Genomic DNA, 20,488 nt, shown 5'->3' with positions numbered 1-20,488 from the left:
ACATATTATGTGGGAGTTATTAGCCAAAAATGCTTTTGCATTGAAAATAGCGCCACCTGATAGTCATTTTTGGTGTGTGAGTTACAGGGGCCAGTCTATACCACCCCTATCAATTTTATTTCCATGAGTGTTATGGTGTTGGCACAGTGCCAAATATTAAATTAGACGGCCACCAGAGCGCCACCTAGTGGTGGATCGGTTCGTCCTTCGTCAGATATCCTCAGGAGGGCATTGACAATAATTATACCAAGTTTCGTGATAAAGTTTCATGCCAATCGGTGACAGTGCCTGGGAGGAGTCTGAAAAAGTAGGTTTGCAACATTTTGCGAATTTGCGATAAAAAAAAATTAGGCGGAAATGGGCGTGGCCTATATCACAAGATTCAGCACAATTCACTGAACGCGTGGAAAGAAGGTTTTTGAATGTGCGACAAAGTATATGGGAGTTATGACCCAAAACGCACTGTCCTTCATTATAGCGCCACCTAGTGGTGGAAATTCAGGACGACAATAGAGTATAAAATTTTTCACCAGACCAAACGCGTGTGCCAAATTTGGTGAGGTTTTGAATTTGGGAAGCACAGAATAATAATAATAAAAATAATAATAATAATTAAAGCTGCAAGCAGCGATGAACTGGCCCTCGCACCTTCATGCAACTCGGGGGGGCTGGCAGGACGCCTTCTGACATGTCAGTTCATTTCTGTCAAAGTTAGATATTGCATGCAGGAGTGACTCTGCATATCCTTGATACAGTGCTGGAATGACACATTTCACATTTTGTATCACTTCCTCTTTCCACTAGAGGGAGTTGGAGAGCGCACTAATTATACATTATGTTTTTGTACATCAAATATACACCACAGCATGTAACTTTCAGATAAATGGAAAGATAAGTGTTAGATGCGACCTACTTCCTGTCGCCACTAGGTGGCACTATGAGTATCAGGAAATTTGGCCATATAAATGTTTTCAGGGCAGAACTAATATGAATCATCTGAAGTTTGATGGAGATCAGAACATTAATGGCAAAAATACAGCAATTTCCTGTTTCATGGCGAGACCTCAAAATTAAACCCTCTGCAGCACATATAGACACTAATGATATGTCATGTTTGTGTACATCAAATACACACCACAGCACTGAAATTTCAGGTTAATCCAAAGATAAGTGTCTGGTAAGAAGTACTTCATTTCACCACTAGGTGGCTCTATGACTATCACGGAATATTGTCATATTAATGTGTTCAGGGTGGGACAAATATGAATCATGTCAAGTTTGGTGGACAACAGACCATTTACTCCAAATTTATAGCAATTTCCTGTTTCATGGCAAGACATCAAAAGTAAACCCTCTGCAGCGCGCGTAGACACTAATGATATGTCATGTTTGTGTACATCAAATATAGACCGCAACACTGAAATTTCAGGTGAATCCAAAGATAAGTGTCTGGTAAGAAGTACTTCCTTTCACCACTAGGTGGCGCTATGACTATCATGGAATATTGTCATATAAATGTGTTCAGGGTGGGACAAATATCAATCATGTCAAGTTTGGTGGACAACGGACCATTTACTCCAAATTTACAGCAATTTCCTGTTTCATGGCGAGACATCAAAATTAAACCCTCTGCAGCACACGTAGACACTAATGATATGTCGTGTTTGTAAACATCAAATATAGACCACAGCACTGAAATTTCAGGTTAATCCAAAGATAAGTGTCTGATAAGAAGTACTTCCTTTCGACACTAGGTGGCGCTATGATTAAAAGTGGCACAAGTAAATTCAAAATGGCGGACTTCCTGTTGGGTTTGGAGCATGGCTCCAAGAGACTTTTTTGTACATAATAGAGTGTTACAGGTGCCTACCAAGTTTCATACATGCAGGTCAAACCAGCTTTGGGGGCTGCTTAATTGAAATATTCTAGGGGGCGCTGTTGAGCCATCTTGGTGCATCAAAGCACAAAAATCACATCAGACAACAGGACTTGTGACCTGTGATGTGTATGCCACATTTGGTGAGTTTTCAAGCATCCCTTGTCCCGTCAAAACAACATCGTGTTTGATGGCGAACAAGGTGGCGCCATGGTGACAGCGTTTGATGAAAACTCAAAAGCTTCATTTTTCAGCATCATCAAGGTCTAAGGACTTAGACTAGCAAGTTTGAGGTGGGTCTGATTAACCTGCTAGAAGCGGGACATCAAAGAATGTATAAAGTAGCTTTCTGTTGCCAGAAGGTGGCGCTATGGCGGTGATTCAAAATTCCTCTGTAGATGTGTTCAGGGCTGGACTGTCATCATATGTGTGAAGTTTTGGCAAGATATTCCCACGTGGAGTCAAGTTACAGCAACATTTATCATCACAGTGAAACATCAAAGTTCGCCGCCAGGCTGTGGCCACGCCCTTTGACAAAAACTCACAGTTTCCACAATAAAGCATCATCAATGTCTTATGACTTTTTTCACCAAGTTTGAAGTGGATCTGGTCAAGTCTGTAGGAGATGTACATTAAAGTCTAAAACATGACATTTCCCATTGCCAGTAGGGGGCGCTATGTTTATCTCTAATTATTGACATGTAGATGTGTTCAGGGCGGGACTGTCATCAATCCTGTGAAGTTTGGCCAAAATTGGACCATGTATGCTGCAGTTATAAACTACTTCCTATTTAGTGGCAAGACCCCTAACTTTGACGCCATCCCACGGTCACACGCATTGACGAAAACTCAAGCTTTTGATAACTTTTCATCTTCAAGGTCTTGGGATGGGACAGACCAAGGTTTGAAGTCAATCGGATGAAATCTCTAGGACTAGTTCGTTCATTTATGACCCCTGGAAATGGCACCAAAATTGCACAGTAAATTCAAAATGGCCGACTTCCTGTTAGGTTTAGAGCATGCCTCCAAGAGGCTTTTTTGTATGTCTCTGGGTGTTACATAACCCTGCTGAGTTTCATACATGTAGGTTAAACTAGCTTCAGAGGCTGTTTCCTCAAACTTTTGTAGGGGGCGCTACTGAGCCATTTTTTGGAACCCGCACACGAGACCGTTAAAATATCAAATTTTTCACCAGTTCTGAGATGTGTGCAAAGTTTCATGAGTTTTCAGGTATGTTAAGCCTCCCAAAAAGGCAATTCATTTGGAGGAATAATATTAATAATCATAATAATAATAATAAATCCTTGCATTTCAATAGGGTCCTCGCACCGCTAGGTGCTCGGGCCCTAATAATTCCTTCAGTTTCAAGAGGGCCTTCGCCCGGGCCTTCGGTCAGTGCTCGGGCCCTAATAATAGTAAACAGCGTGATTACAATCGGGTCCTCACGGACGACTTCGTCGTCGCTCGGGCCCCAAAAATCCAAAAGGCCTGCATATATATGTTTGCCATTATTAATGTAAATAAGCCAATCACCCCAAAATTGTATTTATATGTGCCAAAGAATGTCATCTTATCATAAAAGTAGGTTATTAGATTATTCACCTCACCATCTGATGTCACCAGCCCCTGACAGGTAACTAGTGCAGCCAGAACTTCAAACAGACAAATAGAGTGGGGCCCTATTAGTCCAGGGGCTCACAACTTGGTATGCCCCTATCACCCACGGTGACCAAACAATTTTGGCATTTTTATCTCTCTGCAGGTCTCTAGTTTATATTTTGGTATGATAGCCCTGCCTATCTAGTAGCTTAATTATAGTTATCACTCTGTTTACAAACTTACACCTGTGTAGGCAAAACACTACAAATAGGGTGAAAAATTAACTAATAGATATCCCCATGTAACTTGCCCAGTTGATCACTCATATTAAGACAAGTTGTTTTTGTATTACAAATTTTCTGAAATATTTTATTTAAATATGCATCAGTTTTGTTAATGAAGACAATCACAAGGAGGGGAAATTGTTTACGCAGTTACTGTGCTAACACTCAGTGTTACTGTAGCCTACAGTAGGCCTACTAGCACTCAGAGCTGCCCAGTTGCGATTTGACCCATAAGTAGGAGGCAAAGGGAGTGCTACCGCTTGCCTAAGGCAGACTCCCAGGCTAACAGAGGGAAGGAGGTGCCTTATTTCTCCATTGTAGGCCGTCCTAAAATAGGGGGGCCCACCTGCTGCCCTAATCCTTGATCAGTAATTCCTAAGAAGTCAGCTGGATGAAGTTCAACAAAAGGTAGAAGGATATCAGTAACACTGCCACTGAGGAAGAGGAGGAGGGGGTGGTAAGAGAGGATGCGGATTACACTGAGGTCAGTATGCCAGTCAGAGAGAGAACCATGGAGCAAAAGGTTAGAGTTAGATGGCCTAGGGCAAATGACAGTAAAGAATGGGAGATAGTTAATAGAGATTTGTCAGTAAATGCAATAGAAAAGTTAAAAAAGATGGGAGATATAATTTACTCATATGGTGCAGAGAGGTTTGGGGTGCATGAGAGAAAGAGGGGTGAGAGGGTACAGTCAGGTAAGTCTAGGCGGCAAAGAGAAATAGAGAAGTTAGTTCAGGAAAGGAGACAGTTAAGAAAGCAGTGGAAAAAGGCTACAGAAGAAGAAAGGGAGGGAATTAATGTGTTGCAAGAGGAGTTGAGAAGCAGGCCAGCAGGTCTTAGAAGGGCAGAGCATCTCAGGAAAAAGAGGAGGAATAAGGAACATGTAAGGACAGGTTTTTTCAGGGACCTTTTTAAGTTTGTTAAAGGATTGTTTAGCCAGGAAAAGGGAGGGTAGCTTAAAGCAGAAAGGCTAGAGGTTGAAGAATATTTGAGAAATATATATTCAGATTTAGAGAAGAATAGGATAGTAGGTTTTCCACCGGATATCCCTCCATTAGGAGGGATACAACATGACATGGATGTCAGGCCACCTAGGTGGAGGGTAGTTCAGGAGGTGGTCAGGCGTGCAAAGGCTTCTTCGGCCCCAGGGCCTAGTGGGGTTTGTAAAAGTGCACCTGATATCCTTAAATTGTTGTGGAAACAGCTAAGAATAGTTTGGGAGAAACAAATTATCCGAAGAGCATGGTGTAGGGCAGGGGGTGTCCTCATTCCTAAGGAGAAGGAGTCTGTGGACCTTAGCCAATTCCGGATGATTTCTCTCTTGAATGTGGAGGGGAAGATTTTCTTTAGTGTAGTAATGCAGAGACTAGCTAGCTACTTAGAAAGGACTAGCTTAATAGATACTATGGTGCAGAAGGCAGGAATACCAGGTTTTGCAGGGTGTTTAGAGCATACTAGCATGATCTGGCACCAGATTCAGGCAGCGAAGATTAAAAAAAGGGACCTGCATGTAATATTTTTAGATCTCGCAAATGCGTTTGGTTCAATGCCGCGTAGCCTCATTTGGAGTGCGTTTGACTACTTCAAAGTGCCACAGGTAGTTGTTAACTTAGTGAAAGCATATTTTCAGGATATTAGGTTGTGTCTAAGAACGGCAGGTTTCACAACAGGATGGCAGAGGCTAGAAATAGGCATCATGGCAGGGAGCACAATTTCTCCATTAGCATTTGCTATGGTGATGGAAGTAATCATCAGGGCTTCTAAGTGGGTGGTAGGTGGGGAGAGACGGCAGAACGGGTTGCATCTTCCACCAGTTAGGGCTTACATGGATGACATGACACTGATGACCACAACAATGCCATGTACAAAGAGGCTACTAGAGAAGGTAAATAAGAACCTCAAGTGGGCCAGCATGAAGATCAAGCCTAGTAAGTCTAGAAGCATCTCAATACGTAGAGGGAAGTTAAGTGACAGGAAGTTTGTCATAGATGATGAGGAATCCCAACAATTAGGGAAAAGTCAGTAAAGAGCTTAGGTAGGTGGTACAATGTGGAGTTGAATGATGAGGAACAGGTGGTGAAATTTAGGAAAGATGTGGCTGCAGGATTGGATAGAATAGATAAATCAGAGCTATATTAGGAAGTGGTTGGGCGCTCCTAGGTGCCTAAGTAGTGTTGCACCGTGTGGAAAAGGGATACTTCAGCTGCCAGTATCTAGTTTAACAGAGGAATTTAAATGTACCAAGGTCAGGACAGAGCTCTTGTTATCTGGGATTAAGCACGTGGTAGTTAGGGCCCAAGTAGGAGACCTGCGAGGTCCCTATTGTTTTTCTCCCGATTATTTATATATATATATATATATATATATATATATATATATATAATAGATATATATGTTTTTTTTTTTCTTCCACCCATATGATAGCATTTTTCACTGCCTGAACATACCCCAAAACTCACCAAGCTTGGAATATAAGTCACACCTGGCAAAAAAATTTATAATCTATTGTCCTCCTGAATTTCCACCACTAGGTGGCGCTATTATTAAGGAAAGTGCATTTTGGCTCATAACTCCCATACACTTTGTCACACATTCAAAAACCTTATATCCACGCATTCAGTGAATTGTGCTGAATCTCGTGATATAGGCCACGCCCATTTCCGCCTCCCGTTTTTTCTTCGCAAATTCGCAAAATGTTGCAAGCCTACTTTTTCAAACTCCTCCTAGGCAATTTCACCGATTTGCACGAAACTTTGCACACAGCATCTGTGGACTCTTCTGACAAAAATTTATTAAAAGAATTTTGATATTCCAAAGAATACTCAAGTTATTAAATAACAACTTCCTGCAGATTTTGTTCTAAACAGGAAGTGTTGCATATCTCCACATTGGTGCGTACGAATAACATGAAACTCAGTTTCCTACTTCATCATGAGCCCCTGAGGCTCTGTGCAAAATTTTGGGTGATGGCCACAAGGTGGCGCTCTTTAAATTGAAGTATTTTATATCTCAACATCGGTTGGGCGGATTAAAACTAAACTTGGTATAATTATTGTCAATGCCCTCCTGAGGATATCTGATGAAGGACTTACCAATCCGCCACTAGGTGGCGCTCTGGTGGCCGTCTAATTTAATATTTGGCACTGTGCCAACACCATAACACTCATGGAAATAAAATTGATAGGGGTGGTATAGACTGGCCCCTGTAACTCACACATCAAAAATGATCAGCAGGTGGCGCTATTTTCAATGCAAAAGCGTTTTTGGCTAATAACTCCCACATAATATGTCGAACATTGTTAAACCTTATATTTACGTGTTCTCTAAATTCAGCTGAATTGTGTGGTGTAAGCCACGCCCACTTTCGCGGTAACTTACCATTCGCTAAATCATGACAAATGAAAAACGTACTTTTTCGAACTCCTCCTAGGCGATTTGACCGATTTGCACCAAACTTTGCATGTAGCATCTGTGGACCCTCCTGACAAAAATTTGTTAAAAGAATTTTGATCGTCCAAAAAACGGCCAAAATATAAAACAAAAAATTCCTGCACATTGTTTTCAAAACAGACAGTCTTTCATATCTTGACCAAATACAGTCTGATTACCACAACACTTTTGCTGATTGTGTTCCATGGCCCGATGAGGGTTTGTGCAAAATTGGGTGCAAATCGGCCAATAGGTGGCGCTCTGGTGGCAGTCTAATTAGTGTGAAAGGAAGGAAATTGGAAAATCTTCAAATCCTCTTCAAAACTCATCAGCTTTCAACCTCTTCTTGTCCCTCATACTTTGAGCTAGAGACACCATGTCAACTTTTAAAGAGTCAGAAGACCTTGAACTATTGGGCATGTATTCAGCTTTTACTTTTTGGAAAAATACATACGTGGGTTGGGTGCCTACCTGTACACTGGAAATGTAAGTAAGAGATAATGTTTGTTTTTTTATTTATTACAGCTGACAAGACTTCTAGTTAGGAGTGTGGTTCTAACTCCAACCAAGGGGAGGAAGTGGAACCCAAGATCGGCAGTTCAGGAGTCACAGGCAGCTCTTAGGCATGCAGAGATTGTAGGTAATGTTCAGTTTGGTCGGGGAGGCCTGGGGCTTGGCTCAGGCAAACCGGTATGGAATAAAGCAGGTCTCAAATATAAAAGAAAGCTGGTTGTGGAACAGACATGTAGACAGGAGGAGATATTAAGGGGTGCAAAGGTAGTGGCCCAGGCTAAGCAGGGACAGTGGTTGAATTGGGAAAGTGTAGAGAAGAGGAAGCTTCGTTGGAGGGACCTGTGGAGAATCGTATTAGATTCCTGGTAGGGGCTACATACAATGTGTTACCAACCCCCCAGAACCTAAAACTGTGGGTAAATGGGGACCCGTCATGCCCATTGTGTTCAGGTACCGCAACCTTAAAGCATATTTTGTCAGGCTGTGAAGTTAGCTTGTCATAAGGCCGATATACATGGCGACATAACCAGGTGTTGAAAAGTTTAGCTGCAGGCATCAAAGGGAAATGAAGACAGGTAAATTCAGAGGGTTTTAAGAATCGGAGTTTAGCAATTCAGTTTGTCCGTGAGGGGGAGAAATACAGAAGGGATAAGTTAGTAAGGAGGCAAAAGTGTGGCCGCCTAGAAGGTGCTTGTGATTGGAAAATGCAAGTAGATTTAGGGGGAATACTTGTTGTTCCCCAGGAAATAGTTTGTACCAAGCAGAGGCCTGACATAGTGTTGTGATCAGTGAGTCAACGTATAGTTTATTTCATTGAGCTGACAGTTCCTTGGGAAGACTCAGTGGAAGAAGTCTATGAAAGAAAAAAGCTGAGCAGCAAGGATGGAAAACTAGGATTTGTCCAGTGGAAGTGGGATGTAGGGGATTCATAGCAAGATCAGCTGTCTCGCTCCTGGGGGAACTCGGAGTGCGGGGACAGAGTTTGAGAAAGACAGTGAAGGAAATGTCAGATGAAGCAGCCAGAGCTAGTCAGAGGATTTGGATGAGGAGGGATAATGTCAGTTAGGGGCCACCAGGGGAAACTACTAAGCAGGGTACATAACTCCTTGAGATCAGGTGGAGAGATCCACCAATCAGTCCTCTCAGGAGAAAATGCAGGAAGAAGAGGGTTATTTAAGTGTGGGAGTGGCCTATTTGAATCCTTTTTGTTTGAGACCATGCTACAAGGTGAGTGTGTTTGCTGATCCTGGGAGTTTATCTTCTCTATCTCCTTTAACTTTAGGTTATATTGGAGTTATGCTATGTAATGTGTGAAACAGAGTATGGTGAATGTGCTAGGATAGGTAGTATCAGCACTGTCTCTACCTGGAGTTCGCATGTACGGAGCCTGGGTTTGTTGAAGGTGGCAGTGCTGTTTGGGCTGAAAAAGCCATGTGTAAGTAAGGTAAAGGAGGTTGCTGGGTTTGCGCGGGGAGCAGTGAGACCTGGCATTAGGGGAATGTCTCTGGGATGCCAGAGATCACCGTCTAGCCTCTTGGTGAAAGGAGGTTCCCACCTGATGACCCCAAAGACATGTTAGTTATCACTGCTCACTGGTCTGTATTGTTGTGCCCAAACAGCTTCCTATACAGTTAGCACTTTCAGTGGCCATGGAAAGTCAGCCATATTTGAAAAACTGAAGACTAACAAGACCTGCCAAGACACATTCAGAATTGGGAAGCTCCTGGGGGGTCTCAGATGACCTATTTCACATGTCAGATGTACCTGCCTTCCACAAACAGAACTAAAGTTAACACGCTTTGCTACCAGCTATTTTGTGCAAGGCGTGGAGAAATAGACTCCAGTCAGCTTCCACCTTGTGAAGATTGTCTCTACATGCATGCCTTATGAGCAAACTATCAGGCTGCTATCTGGCGGAGGAGTCTGGAGTGCAAACCAAGTGTACCAAATCCAAAGGATCATGGATGGAAGATCCATGATGGGGATCTGGCCACTGAGTGGATGCGAGGTATGTCTGCACCAGAGGCTGTATTGGACCTACTATCATGCTCCTGCTCAAGAACATGTAAACTTTCAGAATGGCCATGCCTGCAAAGTGGTCTGCATTGCACAGATATGTGTGAACTACAAACCTGTAGCAACCAGGCAAATGAGTTGGAATGTTTTCCGGAGCTGAATGATAGTGATGTGGATGAAGAATGATGTTAAATGCTCTACTATATTACGGCTCTAGTTGGTCTAAATTCTAATTAGTGTTCCTAGTGTTGACATTATCTCTGTGCTCTGCCTGATGCCATCTCTCCCTCTGTTTTAAGGACTCACCAGCCACAGCTCCTGTCTTTTCTCCACCTGATTTGAAGTCTGCCATTGCTGTGTCTCCATGCTCTCCGCTGATATTCAATTTCAGTGTAGTGTTAGTTAGGATGAGGGCAGCACGTGGCCCCCCCATATTTTAGGACGGCCTACAATGGAGAAATAAGGCACCTCCTTCCCTCTGCTGGCCTGGGAGTCCGCCTTAGGCAAGCGGTAGCACTCTCTTTGCCTCCTACTTATGGGTCAAATAGCACCTGGGCAGCTCTGAGTGCTAGTAGGCACTAACACTGAGTGTTAGCACAGTAACTGCGTAATCAATTTCCCCTCCTTGTGATTGTCGTCATTAACAAAATTGGTACATATTTAAATAAAATATTTCAGAAAATTTGTAATACAAAAAATACTTGTCTTAATATGAGTGATCAACTGGGCATGTTACATGGGGATATCTAGTTATTTTGTCACCCTATTTGTAGTGTTTTGCCTACACGGGTGTAAGTTTGTTCACAGAGTGATAACTATAATTAAGCTACTAGATAGGCAGGGCTATCATACCAAAATATAAACTAGAGACCTGTAGAGAGATAAAAAATGCCAAAATTGTTTGGTCCCCGTGGGTGATAGAAGCCTATCAAGTTGTGAAAATGATCCCTTTAGCCCCTGGACTAATAGGGCCCCATTCTATTTGTCTGTTTGAAGTTCTGGCTGCACTAGTTACCTGTCAGGGGCTGGTGACATCAGATGGTGAGGTGAATAATCTAATAACCTACTTTTATGATAAGATGGCCTTCTTTGGCACATATAAATGCAATTTTGGGGTGATTGGCTTATTTACATTAATAATGGCAAACACATATATACATGCCTTTTGGATTTTTCATTCCTTATTCCATGTCCGCCTATGATTCATGTGTGTTTAGCTGTATACATTTTTTAAAAGGAGCAAGGTACTGATAAAATCTTTGCTGCATTGTGTGCAACAATTGTCTGTGAACATTCAGTCCAAATTTGGTGACATTCTGATAATTATTTCCCAAGATTCATGTGATAAGGCAGACACTGTCCCTTTTGGAGAAGCCTCAATTTTGACTATTTTCAATTTTGGGGAGGACCCAAAGATCATCCAAAATTTTTTATTAAGCTACTACATAGGCAGGTCTATCATACCAAAATGTAAACTAGAGACATAGAGGAAGTCAAAAATACCAAAATTGTTTGGTCCCTTTTAAGTGATACCAATTTGTGAAAATTACCCCCCTTGGCCCCTGGACTATGATCAGAATTAACTCAACCAACTCTGAGTATGTTCAGCCTGGGGTATTGGTGAGCACCAAAAGCCATCATCAATGGAATGCAGATGACATGATTTTAATGGCAGAATGGGAAGTTAAAAGCAGAGCCGCTTATTTCACCCCTACTGAATTGGAGATTTTAATGACTGCAAATGTGGACTTCAAACTGTCTTCAGAAAAAAAAGAATAATAGGGCAGCAGCAGCTAAACAGTGTGAGGATGCAGCCAATTACACTACTTAATCTTTAAATATATGAAAAGTATTCATAAACCATTTCATAATGTATCTACATAGATTCATTTCTTGTTAACACAAAACCTGCCATTCTGTGGAATTCCTATCTGATGATCCTTTCTGATTTATGCCTTGGGAAAATCACAAAAAAGGCAAGTCTTTTCAGAGACAGAGTCATTTTCTGACAGTCTGACAAATTGTTGCCTTGCTGATGTGTTCAGTGTCTCTGATGTTATAAAGAAAACTGCTGTTGCTGAAGAATCAAAGGGCAATGCATAAAATTTGTTCCAATAATAATGCCTTTTGATGAAAACACACAGTTTGTACAATAAAGCACAATCAAGGTCTTATGGCTGTTTTGGCCAAATTTGAGGTGGATCTGGTCAACTTTGTAAGAGATGTACATCAAAATATACAACATAACATTTCCTGTTGCCCGTAGGAGGCGCTATAACATTGACTAATTAATGGCATTAGATGTGTTAAGGGAGGGACAGTCATCAATCGTGAAGTTTGGGGCAGATTGGACCATGTATACTGGAATTACATGTAACTATCAAGTTCCTTACATGTTGGTGAAACTAGCTTCGAAAGCTGCCTCATAGGGGTTGCTACTGAGCCATTTTTTTGCACCTGAGCATAAGACCCCAAAAATATCAAATATTTTACCAGATGTGATGTGTGTGCAAAGTTTTATGAGTTTTTGAGTATGCTAAGCCTCTCAAAATGTGAGTCATTTGGAGAAAGAAGAATAAAAATCCCTTGGATTTCAATAGGGTCCCTGCACCGCATGGCGCTCATGCCCTAAAATTGCAGGACACTGTATCTCTGGGGGCATGTTATTTCAGCTCCAGGCAGAGCAGTTCAAGTTACCAATCAATTAGTTTGAAGGCTCTGAGTGATCAAAGAACTTCTGTCTTGCAAACAAAATCACTTATTCTGAAAACCATCTGTGCTAACAGTGCAGTAATAGCATCTAGTGATGTAGGACTTACCTTCAAGCACATTTATTCTGTACTTTTTTCCAAGTCTTGGGCCTGATGAACTGAAGCATGCATACAGTCCTGAGTTACTGCACTTGAGTCCAAACATCTTAAAATATCTCTCTTCTTTATAGGTTTTAAAAGAACTGGCCAGTGGTATTACATCTGTACACTTTGGGCAATTCCGAGGGAAAGAAGGGCAGTAACACAACCCTAAGTTCTCTCTGCTGGAACAGACAAGTGTTACTGAAGCATTCTTCCTTGCATTGATGGTTAGCTCTGAACCCCAAGTACCTGGAATGACAAGTTACATAGATATTACTGTTGTGGACACAGATGATAGTCTGAGTTTGAAATTCATGTCTTCTAGTCTGCATATATGTTTGTCTTTGCCCTCCATGCTCACCCCACTTTTTTTCAGCTCTCTACCAAAGGCTCGGAAAGCATTTTTATCAAACTACCACGCTCTCTCTCCATTATCTGCTGAGTGTACTGGCTTGTAGCTGACATGGAAAGCCTGACGTCTGACACAACAGTAGCACTCAAAACTTTCCATTCCTTATCAGATGTAGGAGGATGACAAGATTAATGACTCTATCTTTACCGACCGGTGCTTTGCAAGATTATGCAATGGAGGCATGTTTAACTTTCTTAATTTACAAAGGGTACTGGTATCAGATACAATGGGGAATTAAAATTTGTAGGTATGTGGTAGTGGAGCAAGTAAGAGCACCACAACTGACAGGAGCCTCTCCACCAATAACCAATACTGTCTCCCACAAATTTTATTTGGGTTCTAATTTACTTTGTCAGATATGTTTTGAGGAAAAATTATATCTGCCTTGATTATGCATTTTGTCTCATGCTTCAAGTGACTTTGTCATGGCCAGATTAACCTGTTGGGGCCCTGGCATAAAGCTTCACTGTTGCCAGTAAAGCTGAGTGGTATCTTGAAACCCCTACCAAAGAGGAAGTCTCCACAGCCAACTTTAAGCTCTCTCAGCAGCGAGAAATTTGAAGTACCCATGTATTAATATGATTCAATTACAACTGTATTGAAGTAATGTGACAGAGATACACATTTTTCACAGACTCTGCCTGCTACACCAGCTGCCAAGATAGAGGAATGGACTTGATCAAACTAACTTCATGGGGTAATAACTCCATAAAAACTGCATGAAAGGTATTTTTAACCCTCATGCTCAAATTTACTAACATTGTTTATCCTTGGTGTCAGTTTGACCCCAGCAATTTTAAAATGATTTTATTGAAAATTGTTACCCAAGGTTATGACTCAGGTACTTAATGTTGTGGTGGCAAAATTACAGTAAATGAACAGTTTCAAGAGTCAGTGCTACCTGTATAATTCCCATAACACAAAAGTCAAAATATATGGCGCTCAGGTGGTTTGACATCCCTAAGACACAACATCTCTTGAGGCTAGCAAGGACACTTGTTGTGGGAACCTCCCTTTAACCCTATTCCCATCAGGCCTCTGTTGTATTTCTCACTGCTGTCACAGTAGGGGTAAACTGAGCAATATACATCATACATCATAGCAAGACAAAAATAAGGTCAAATACCATATTTTCCATCACAATGTTTATTTGTTGACTACCTAAAAAGCCATAAAACATAACCCTCCATCCACTTCCTTATAAATCCAGAATACCCATTATTTGACTATGGAAAAAATATACAAATTCCCATATAATCTCACCGATTGACCTAAAATTGGAAAGAGAGATTTCCATCGGGTTTTAAAGGATTTATATTATTTCTATTATATTAATACATTAATATATTTCTATTTTATCTATTATATTATTATTATTATTATTATTGTCTCTATTATTTCTTTTTTTTTTTTTGTTATTTGTAACATTTGGAAAGGAAAACAATTTTACTACATTTAAAGGGTTTTTTGGGGGGGAGTTTTTCCTTATGACCCTGTGAGGGTCCGAAGGACAGAGGGATATCGTATGCTATAAAGCCTTCTGAGGCAAATTGTGATTTGTGATATTGGGCTTTATAAATAAAATGTAATTTAACTGAAATCCTCAGAACATCAACCTTGTGCTTTGCACCTTGTAGGGTAGTCTCAGCCACCAGTGTGTGAATGTCTGTGTGAATGGGCGAATGTGACTCATAGGGTAAAAGCACTTTGAGCAGTCGGAAGACTAGAAAGGCACTCTGTAGGTGCAAGTCCATTTAAAATTTACTAATTGATGGTGTAACAAAGAGCTCAAATGCTGACTTCATGTCTTTATCATGGCTGACCGCATATCTTGTGGGGCCTGGAACTGTTTTGATAAGTTAGCAGCACTAAGGGCGGCTGTGACTCAGAGGTAGAGTGGGCTGTCCACTAATCGGGAGATTAGCTGTTGGATTCTCCTCCAGTCTGCATGTGGAAGTATCCTTAAGCAAGATACTGAACCCCAAATGTGTGAGTGTGTTAAAAACTGAGTAGCAGGTGACACTTTGTATGGTGACCTCGGCCACCAGTGTGTTAATGTGTGGGTGAATGGGTGAATGTGACTCAAAGTGTAAAAAGCACTTTGGGGGGGTCAGATGCCTAGAAAGGCTATACAAGTGCAGGTCCATTTCCCAGGTCCGTTACTAACTCTCCTCTGTCGTTCAAGTGGGGAGCGGGACCATAATAACTTCCCATTCTTGGAAGGTAACATGTCTGCTGGTGGTTGAGAGACAACAGGAGGATCAGTACTAAAAGTCGTATTCTCATCAGAGGAGGATACCTCATAATTATGGTCCTCCTCAACATTCACAAATGTCCTTTTGGTAAATTTAATAAACCAACTTGGGTGGCGTCACCAGAAACACAGACGTTTCTTGGGTGGCGTCACCAGAAACACAGACGTTTCTTCATAACGTCTGTGTTTCTGGTAACGCCACCCAAGTTGGTTTATTAAATTTACCAAAAGGACATTTGTGAGTGCTGGCTTCTTTTCTTTCTTTTTTCTGCTGCTTTTGGCCGTGCACCTGTTGAGTGGATTTATTTTGAGAGTGCTTGCTTCTTTCCTATGTGATTTTCCTCCTCAACATTATCTTACGTCTCAGACACATTCTTCTCTCTTTCACTTTCACTGTCAAACGCTGTGACACAAGGTCACTGGCAGAAAACATTTTCTTAGAGGTCATATTCAATCGAGAGAGTGCATGCAGAGGAAGTTCACAGAGCACAGAGGACAATGTGTGCAGGACACTGAAAATTTAACTTAACTTATTTGTTATGCTTACCCATAAACTCGGATTAGTCATTGAATATGGCGCAAAAACAAATAAATAAAAAAATGAGGCATTAAAAGGCAATCCTATCCTCACAAATGGAAATCATGTTAACTTGTTTATGGACAGAAAACATAACACAGCAGCTGAACCTAAGTAATATATATCTTAATTACACATCCACAGATGTAGGGAGAGGCAGACAATATGTCAATTGGTGTTCACTTAAACCACAAGGCATCAGCGTTGTCACATTTGAGAATGATCAGTCAAAACTGATAACAGCCTTAAAGTTACAAACCAACATGCTCACTGGGAGGGAGGAGTAGAGAAAGACGGAAACAGTCCCAGTGGTGTAAGCTTTGCATGAACAGTGAAGAAACATAGTCATACTGTTCTGTGAGAAATTAGATTTATTGAAGACACGGGATAGAGACAAGGAGTGGGAAGTAATGAGAAAAAAGAGGATAATTGCAAGGCAATGATTCTTGATGTACATATTAGGTTTGAGTCATTCAACAGCAGTTGAAAGCAGAGCAGCGCTGGGCAGGGAAATATAAAATAGTAAATGCCTCTGTTCTGAACAACAAGGAAAATGTTCTTTGGTGGCATTTTAGTTGGGTTAAAAGAAAATGACAAATAGGAAATGATAAAATATTACAAATGCTGTGTTTTAACAACTCAAAAGTGAAAAGACTCCGTTACTGCCTGTAAATGTGTGCAAATTATTAAAGAGTGTGTAGTGTATGTGTAAACTAATGTATAGGTAGCCTGGGCACATTTACTGGCACATCAGCTTAGTTTACGGTATGATAATTAGGGTTCAAGCCTGAAGGGTTTAAACCCTGTTTTTGAGTTGGTTTGTCATTTTTATTCATTCATGCCATGAACTGGAAATTATTTGCAAATGCTTCCCAGCTGAAGTGACTTTGATCAGCCTTGTGAAGTCGAAAACCTGCTTGTTGCAGCCAACAGAGGTGCTACCTGCTGCTGGCTGACAGGGCTTGAACCCTTGGCTTCAGGCTATAATTTTAGTTAAGATATGCAAAATTGCAAAATAGCAGGGATGATGCTGGTCTAAACCCTAACAAATAGCCTCTGACATGTAAGATCATGTGTTGCCGTTCCTTCAAAATGCTCAGTATAATATGGCCCAAAATAACATTGTTAAAAACATTACACAAGTTTAAGATCTTGTGATATGGAAGAGACAGAGTGATAATGGCCAGTGGAATACATGACATGAAAAGAAAATCTAGCTGTCACAGTACAAGAAGATTTGTGAAGCAGCAAACTAATTCATGGATCTAGAACAATTTGCATCTCCATTTAGTGCAAACAAGCTTCCTTTCTGCTATCCAATATCTCTGGAAGAAGCAAGAAAAAGGTACTAATGGTATTAAGAGATTATCTCCTCAGCGGAAGCATCTGAATTTGTCTAACCCATTTAAAATGAAAACTGAGATTGTCCCTTTATCATGGATGTCAGAATTGATGTGGCAGTGTGACAGAATAAATACTATAACTGGACTTGCTTGAGTTTGTCCAGTTGCCTACAATATAGCACTGAGAATTACCATGACATGGATGACACCAAAGTGTTTTAATGAAAAAGTAAGTTCAAAATTACTTACCCTCTACAGTAAGGAACAGAAAAATGAGTTTCACAGCACAGCTGTTCATTTCGTATCTTGCAAATCCAGACTCTGTAATGATCAATATTTAGTTCAGTGCATTAAGGAAAGTCTTTGCGATTCTTGTGCTTTTTAAGTCTAAGTATTATCTACATCCTCTCAAAAGTAAACACTCCATGCAGCTACTGAGTTGAGCAGGAAACCCAGTCAAACTTGTTGCCTAAGTGGAAAGTTGTGGTTAACCACACAGATGAAGGAGGACATGAAGGTTAGAATTCACTTGAAGTGATGCAATCATATTAGGCCTAAAAATACTACAAAAAGTCCTCCAGACTGAGACTATCCTCTTCCCTAAAAAGTATCAATCATGTTAGCAAATGCTCAAAAACACATGTCCAAGACAAAAATTGATAAAAATGTGTCGTGTGTTATTGCCTTCTAGAATTATACAAATTCATATTTTTGTTCAGACATAAACTGACATAATTGTCAATACCTTCCAAAACTCTTACAAATCTTTAAAAGTTACATTAGAGATTTATGAAACTTTTCTGATATTCTGCCACTGTAATTAAGGTTTGGTTTAACTGTTCTGCTATATAGAATTGGCCGTGTGAAAACTCATGGCATTATTCACTGCATTTAAGCCTGACATTGATCTTTATCTCTGCCATTTAAGTGATCTGTATACTTATAAAACAAAGCCAACAAAGCCTAACTGTTATTTCAATGGATTCAGACAGCTCTAAACCCACAAAAATAAAAGAAGTATGCTAGCATTTCTTCTATTTACTCTCACCAGACAATTTTGTCTGACCCCAAAAAGTTCCCAGATCAAAAGCGGTATACATCAGTGTATTATAGACATATAAAAATAACAACACAAAAGTTTTTATTATTTTTCTTTTTGTGCATCTACTTTAAAGATAACGGGTTTTATAATACTCGGACAAACATTTATTAATTTATAACCAAATCTCTGCCAGGCCACACACTTCTGCAGTATTGCTGTAACCCTCCATTATTCAAATGGCAGAAACATTTTGGGGACATATTTCAGTTGCTTTGTTAAAAATACCCAAAGAGCTTAGCGATCTTTGGACAAAGCGCCCAGCTCAACAGTTATGAAGGTACACCTATTTATGTGCTGAGCCCTGCCCTCTCTAAAATTCCCTAGTTAATATCTTCAAAACGCAATGAGATAAACACGTTTTTGAAATTTTTTGATAAGTAATGATGATCCACAGAACATTTGGTACTAATCAGGCCTACAATTCAGGAGGGCATGTCAAAAATGTGTTTTCCAACTAATTTAAAATTGCAGAAAATCTAAGGGAGACCTAAACGGTTCCTAGGGCTTTAGAGCACATTGAGCTGGACGTTTTTGTCAAATCTCAAATTTCAAATTTCAATCTGATTTACAGCGTTAAGGGTGTGGGCGTTTCCAATGCTGAATTTTCGGCCTTAATTTTAGAGCCTCCATTTGGCACCATATTTTTTGAGCAGCATTTGCATGCAACTTTCATTGGTGAAAATGTCATGTGTCTGTGATTTACAATCTCACACAAATTTGCAAAATTATTTCTGAAGAAAAAAAAAGCCCTTGGGCTTTAACATATTTTATTAAATTTTACACAAACACAGTCCTTAAGTTTCAAAAGCGTTCTCTTAACTGACAAGAAGCAAAACATTTCATGTTGCGTTCAGCTGAAATGTGTTTTGCTTGACTACATTTGCACTGAAATTTTTATTTCATTCAAGATCTGGAATGCATCCCACGTCTATTAGTTTATACACAATTAGTGCTACTATGTGAAAGGCGTAAAAAGTTATCCTGGAAAATGCAAAGATTCACACCATCTGCAGGATGGCAAGAGCAGGATTGGAGCTCTTAACCTTTCATTACTAGTCAACAATCCTACCACTCAGCTACTGAGGAAACAGACGAATGTTGCAGGTCAGAGTAGGATTTGACAGGGTGAATTATAAATTGAATGAAATTTTATTTTTTTTTTTTACTTGAGTTGAATATTGGATATTTAAGATTTGTCTAATTGGGGAGATTGGGGATTTCAGTTTGAAAATTAATGAAGTAGTGGAGGATATGGCATGTCAATATTTAAACCACAACAGTTCACAGCAAATCGGAAAAAAACCCACAAGATCTACCCAGGCACGGGTAGTTTCCTGACAACCTGTCTAACCCCGCCCACCAGCTCCAAGGCCAGAAAGCCAAACCAGCCTCAAAAGCAGAAGGCAGAGGGAGAGAGAGGTCACAAAAGTTACAATATTCACACCAATTTACCTGCTGCTCCTGAAAAAACATCACACATCAGGCTGATAATTAATCATCTGATCACGATTTTGAGGTCAAACAATTTCAGAATTAATGAAATTGAGGGTAAACGATTTTTGGTCACAGACGCCTGGAGATGTTAATTTGTCTTCTACGGAAGCTGGGCATACGCAATACCGCCCCCTCCCCTCCTCGCCTCTTTTCACTCCACGAGCCAGTCAAGTAGGTGAACTACGAATAATGCAAGGGGCAGGTGATTGCGGAAGATTTCAAAAACAGCATGCGGAAAGTGGCAGAGGGAGAGCAAGAGAGGTTGGTCTGTGTGTGTGCGCATGTGTGTGTGTGTGTGTGTGTGTGTGTGTGTGTGTGTGTGTGTGTGTGTGTGTGCGCGCGCATCGGGGCCGAACTCCGCTGTGTGCAATACAGAGAGCAGAGGAGAACTGTAAACGTGCGACGATGTAGAGACAGAAATGACATGCCGTCGCGTGAGCAATATAAGTCATCACGTGCGCCGCATAATCGTTTGCATAATCGTGATTTCAGTTTTGACTGAACAGATTCACAAGATGTCTAATACAACGTTAAATAAATTATTAAGTGGTAACACACCACATTTTTCAATAAAGTAATTTTTTGCAGTCAAACACATGAGATGTCTAACACGGTGTTAAATAAACAATTAAATGCATAACATGCCACATATCACTTTTACAGAGTCAGGAGTGATCTACAAGGTGTTTATACAGACATTGAGACAGCAAGGATACCCCTACAGAAGAGGGCACAAC

General features: G+C 40.6%; 1 protein-coding gene across 2 annotated transcripts in view; it reads right to left on the bottom strand.

Moving 5' to 3' along the window:
• The window catches only part of LOC125885493 (uncharacterized), an 84,544-nt gene extending 66,970 nt beyond the window's left edge, over positions 1–17,574 (bottom strand). For both annotated transcript variants that reach the window (XM_049571045.1, XM_049571064.1), the window contains exons 1-2: positions 17,405–17,574; positions 12,537–12,818 (exon numbers count right to left, since the gene is read on the bottom strand). In XM_049571045.1, the coding sequence (XP_049427002.1) occupies positions 12,537–12,818; positions 17,405–17,453 (331 nt within the window). In that variant the 5' untranslated portion in view covers positions 17,454–17,574. The remainder of the gene's footprint in view (positions 1–12,536; positions 12,819–17,404) is intronic.
• Positions 17,575–20,488: the final 2,914 nt, after the last annotated feature.

The sequence above is a fragment of the Epinephelus fuscoguttatus genome, linkage group LG1 (assembly GCF_011397635.1).
Source record: "Epinephelus fuscoguttatus linkage group LG1, E.fuscoguttatus.final_Chr_v1".
Taxonomy (NCBI): Eukaryota; Metazoa; Chordata; class Actinopteri; order Perciformes; family Serranidae; genus Epinephelus; species Epinephelus fuscoguttatus.
The sequence above is the reverse complement of the archived record's forward strand: the minus strand, read 5'-3'. Positions and strand labels throughout refer to the sequence as shown.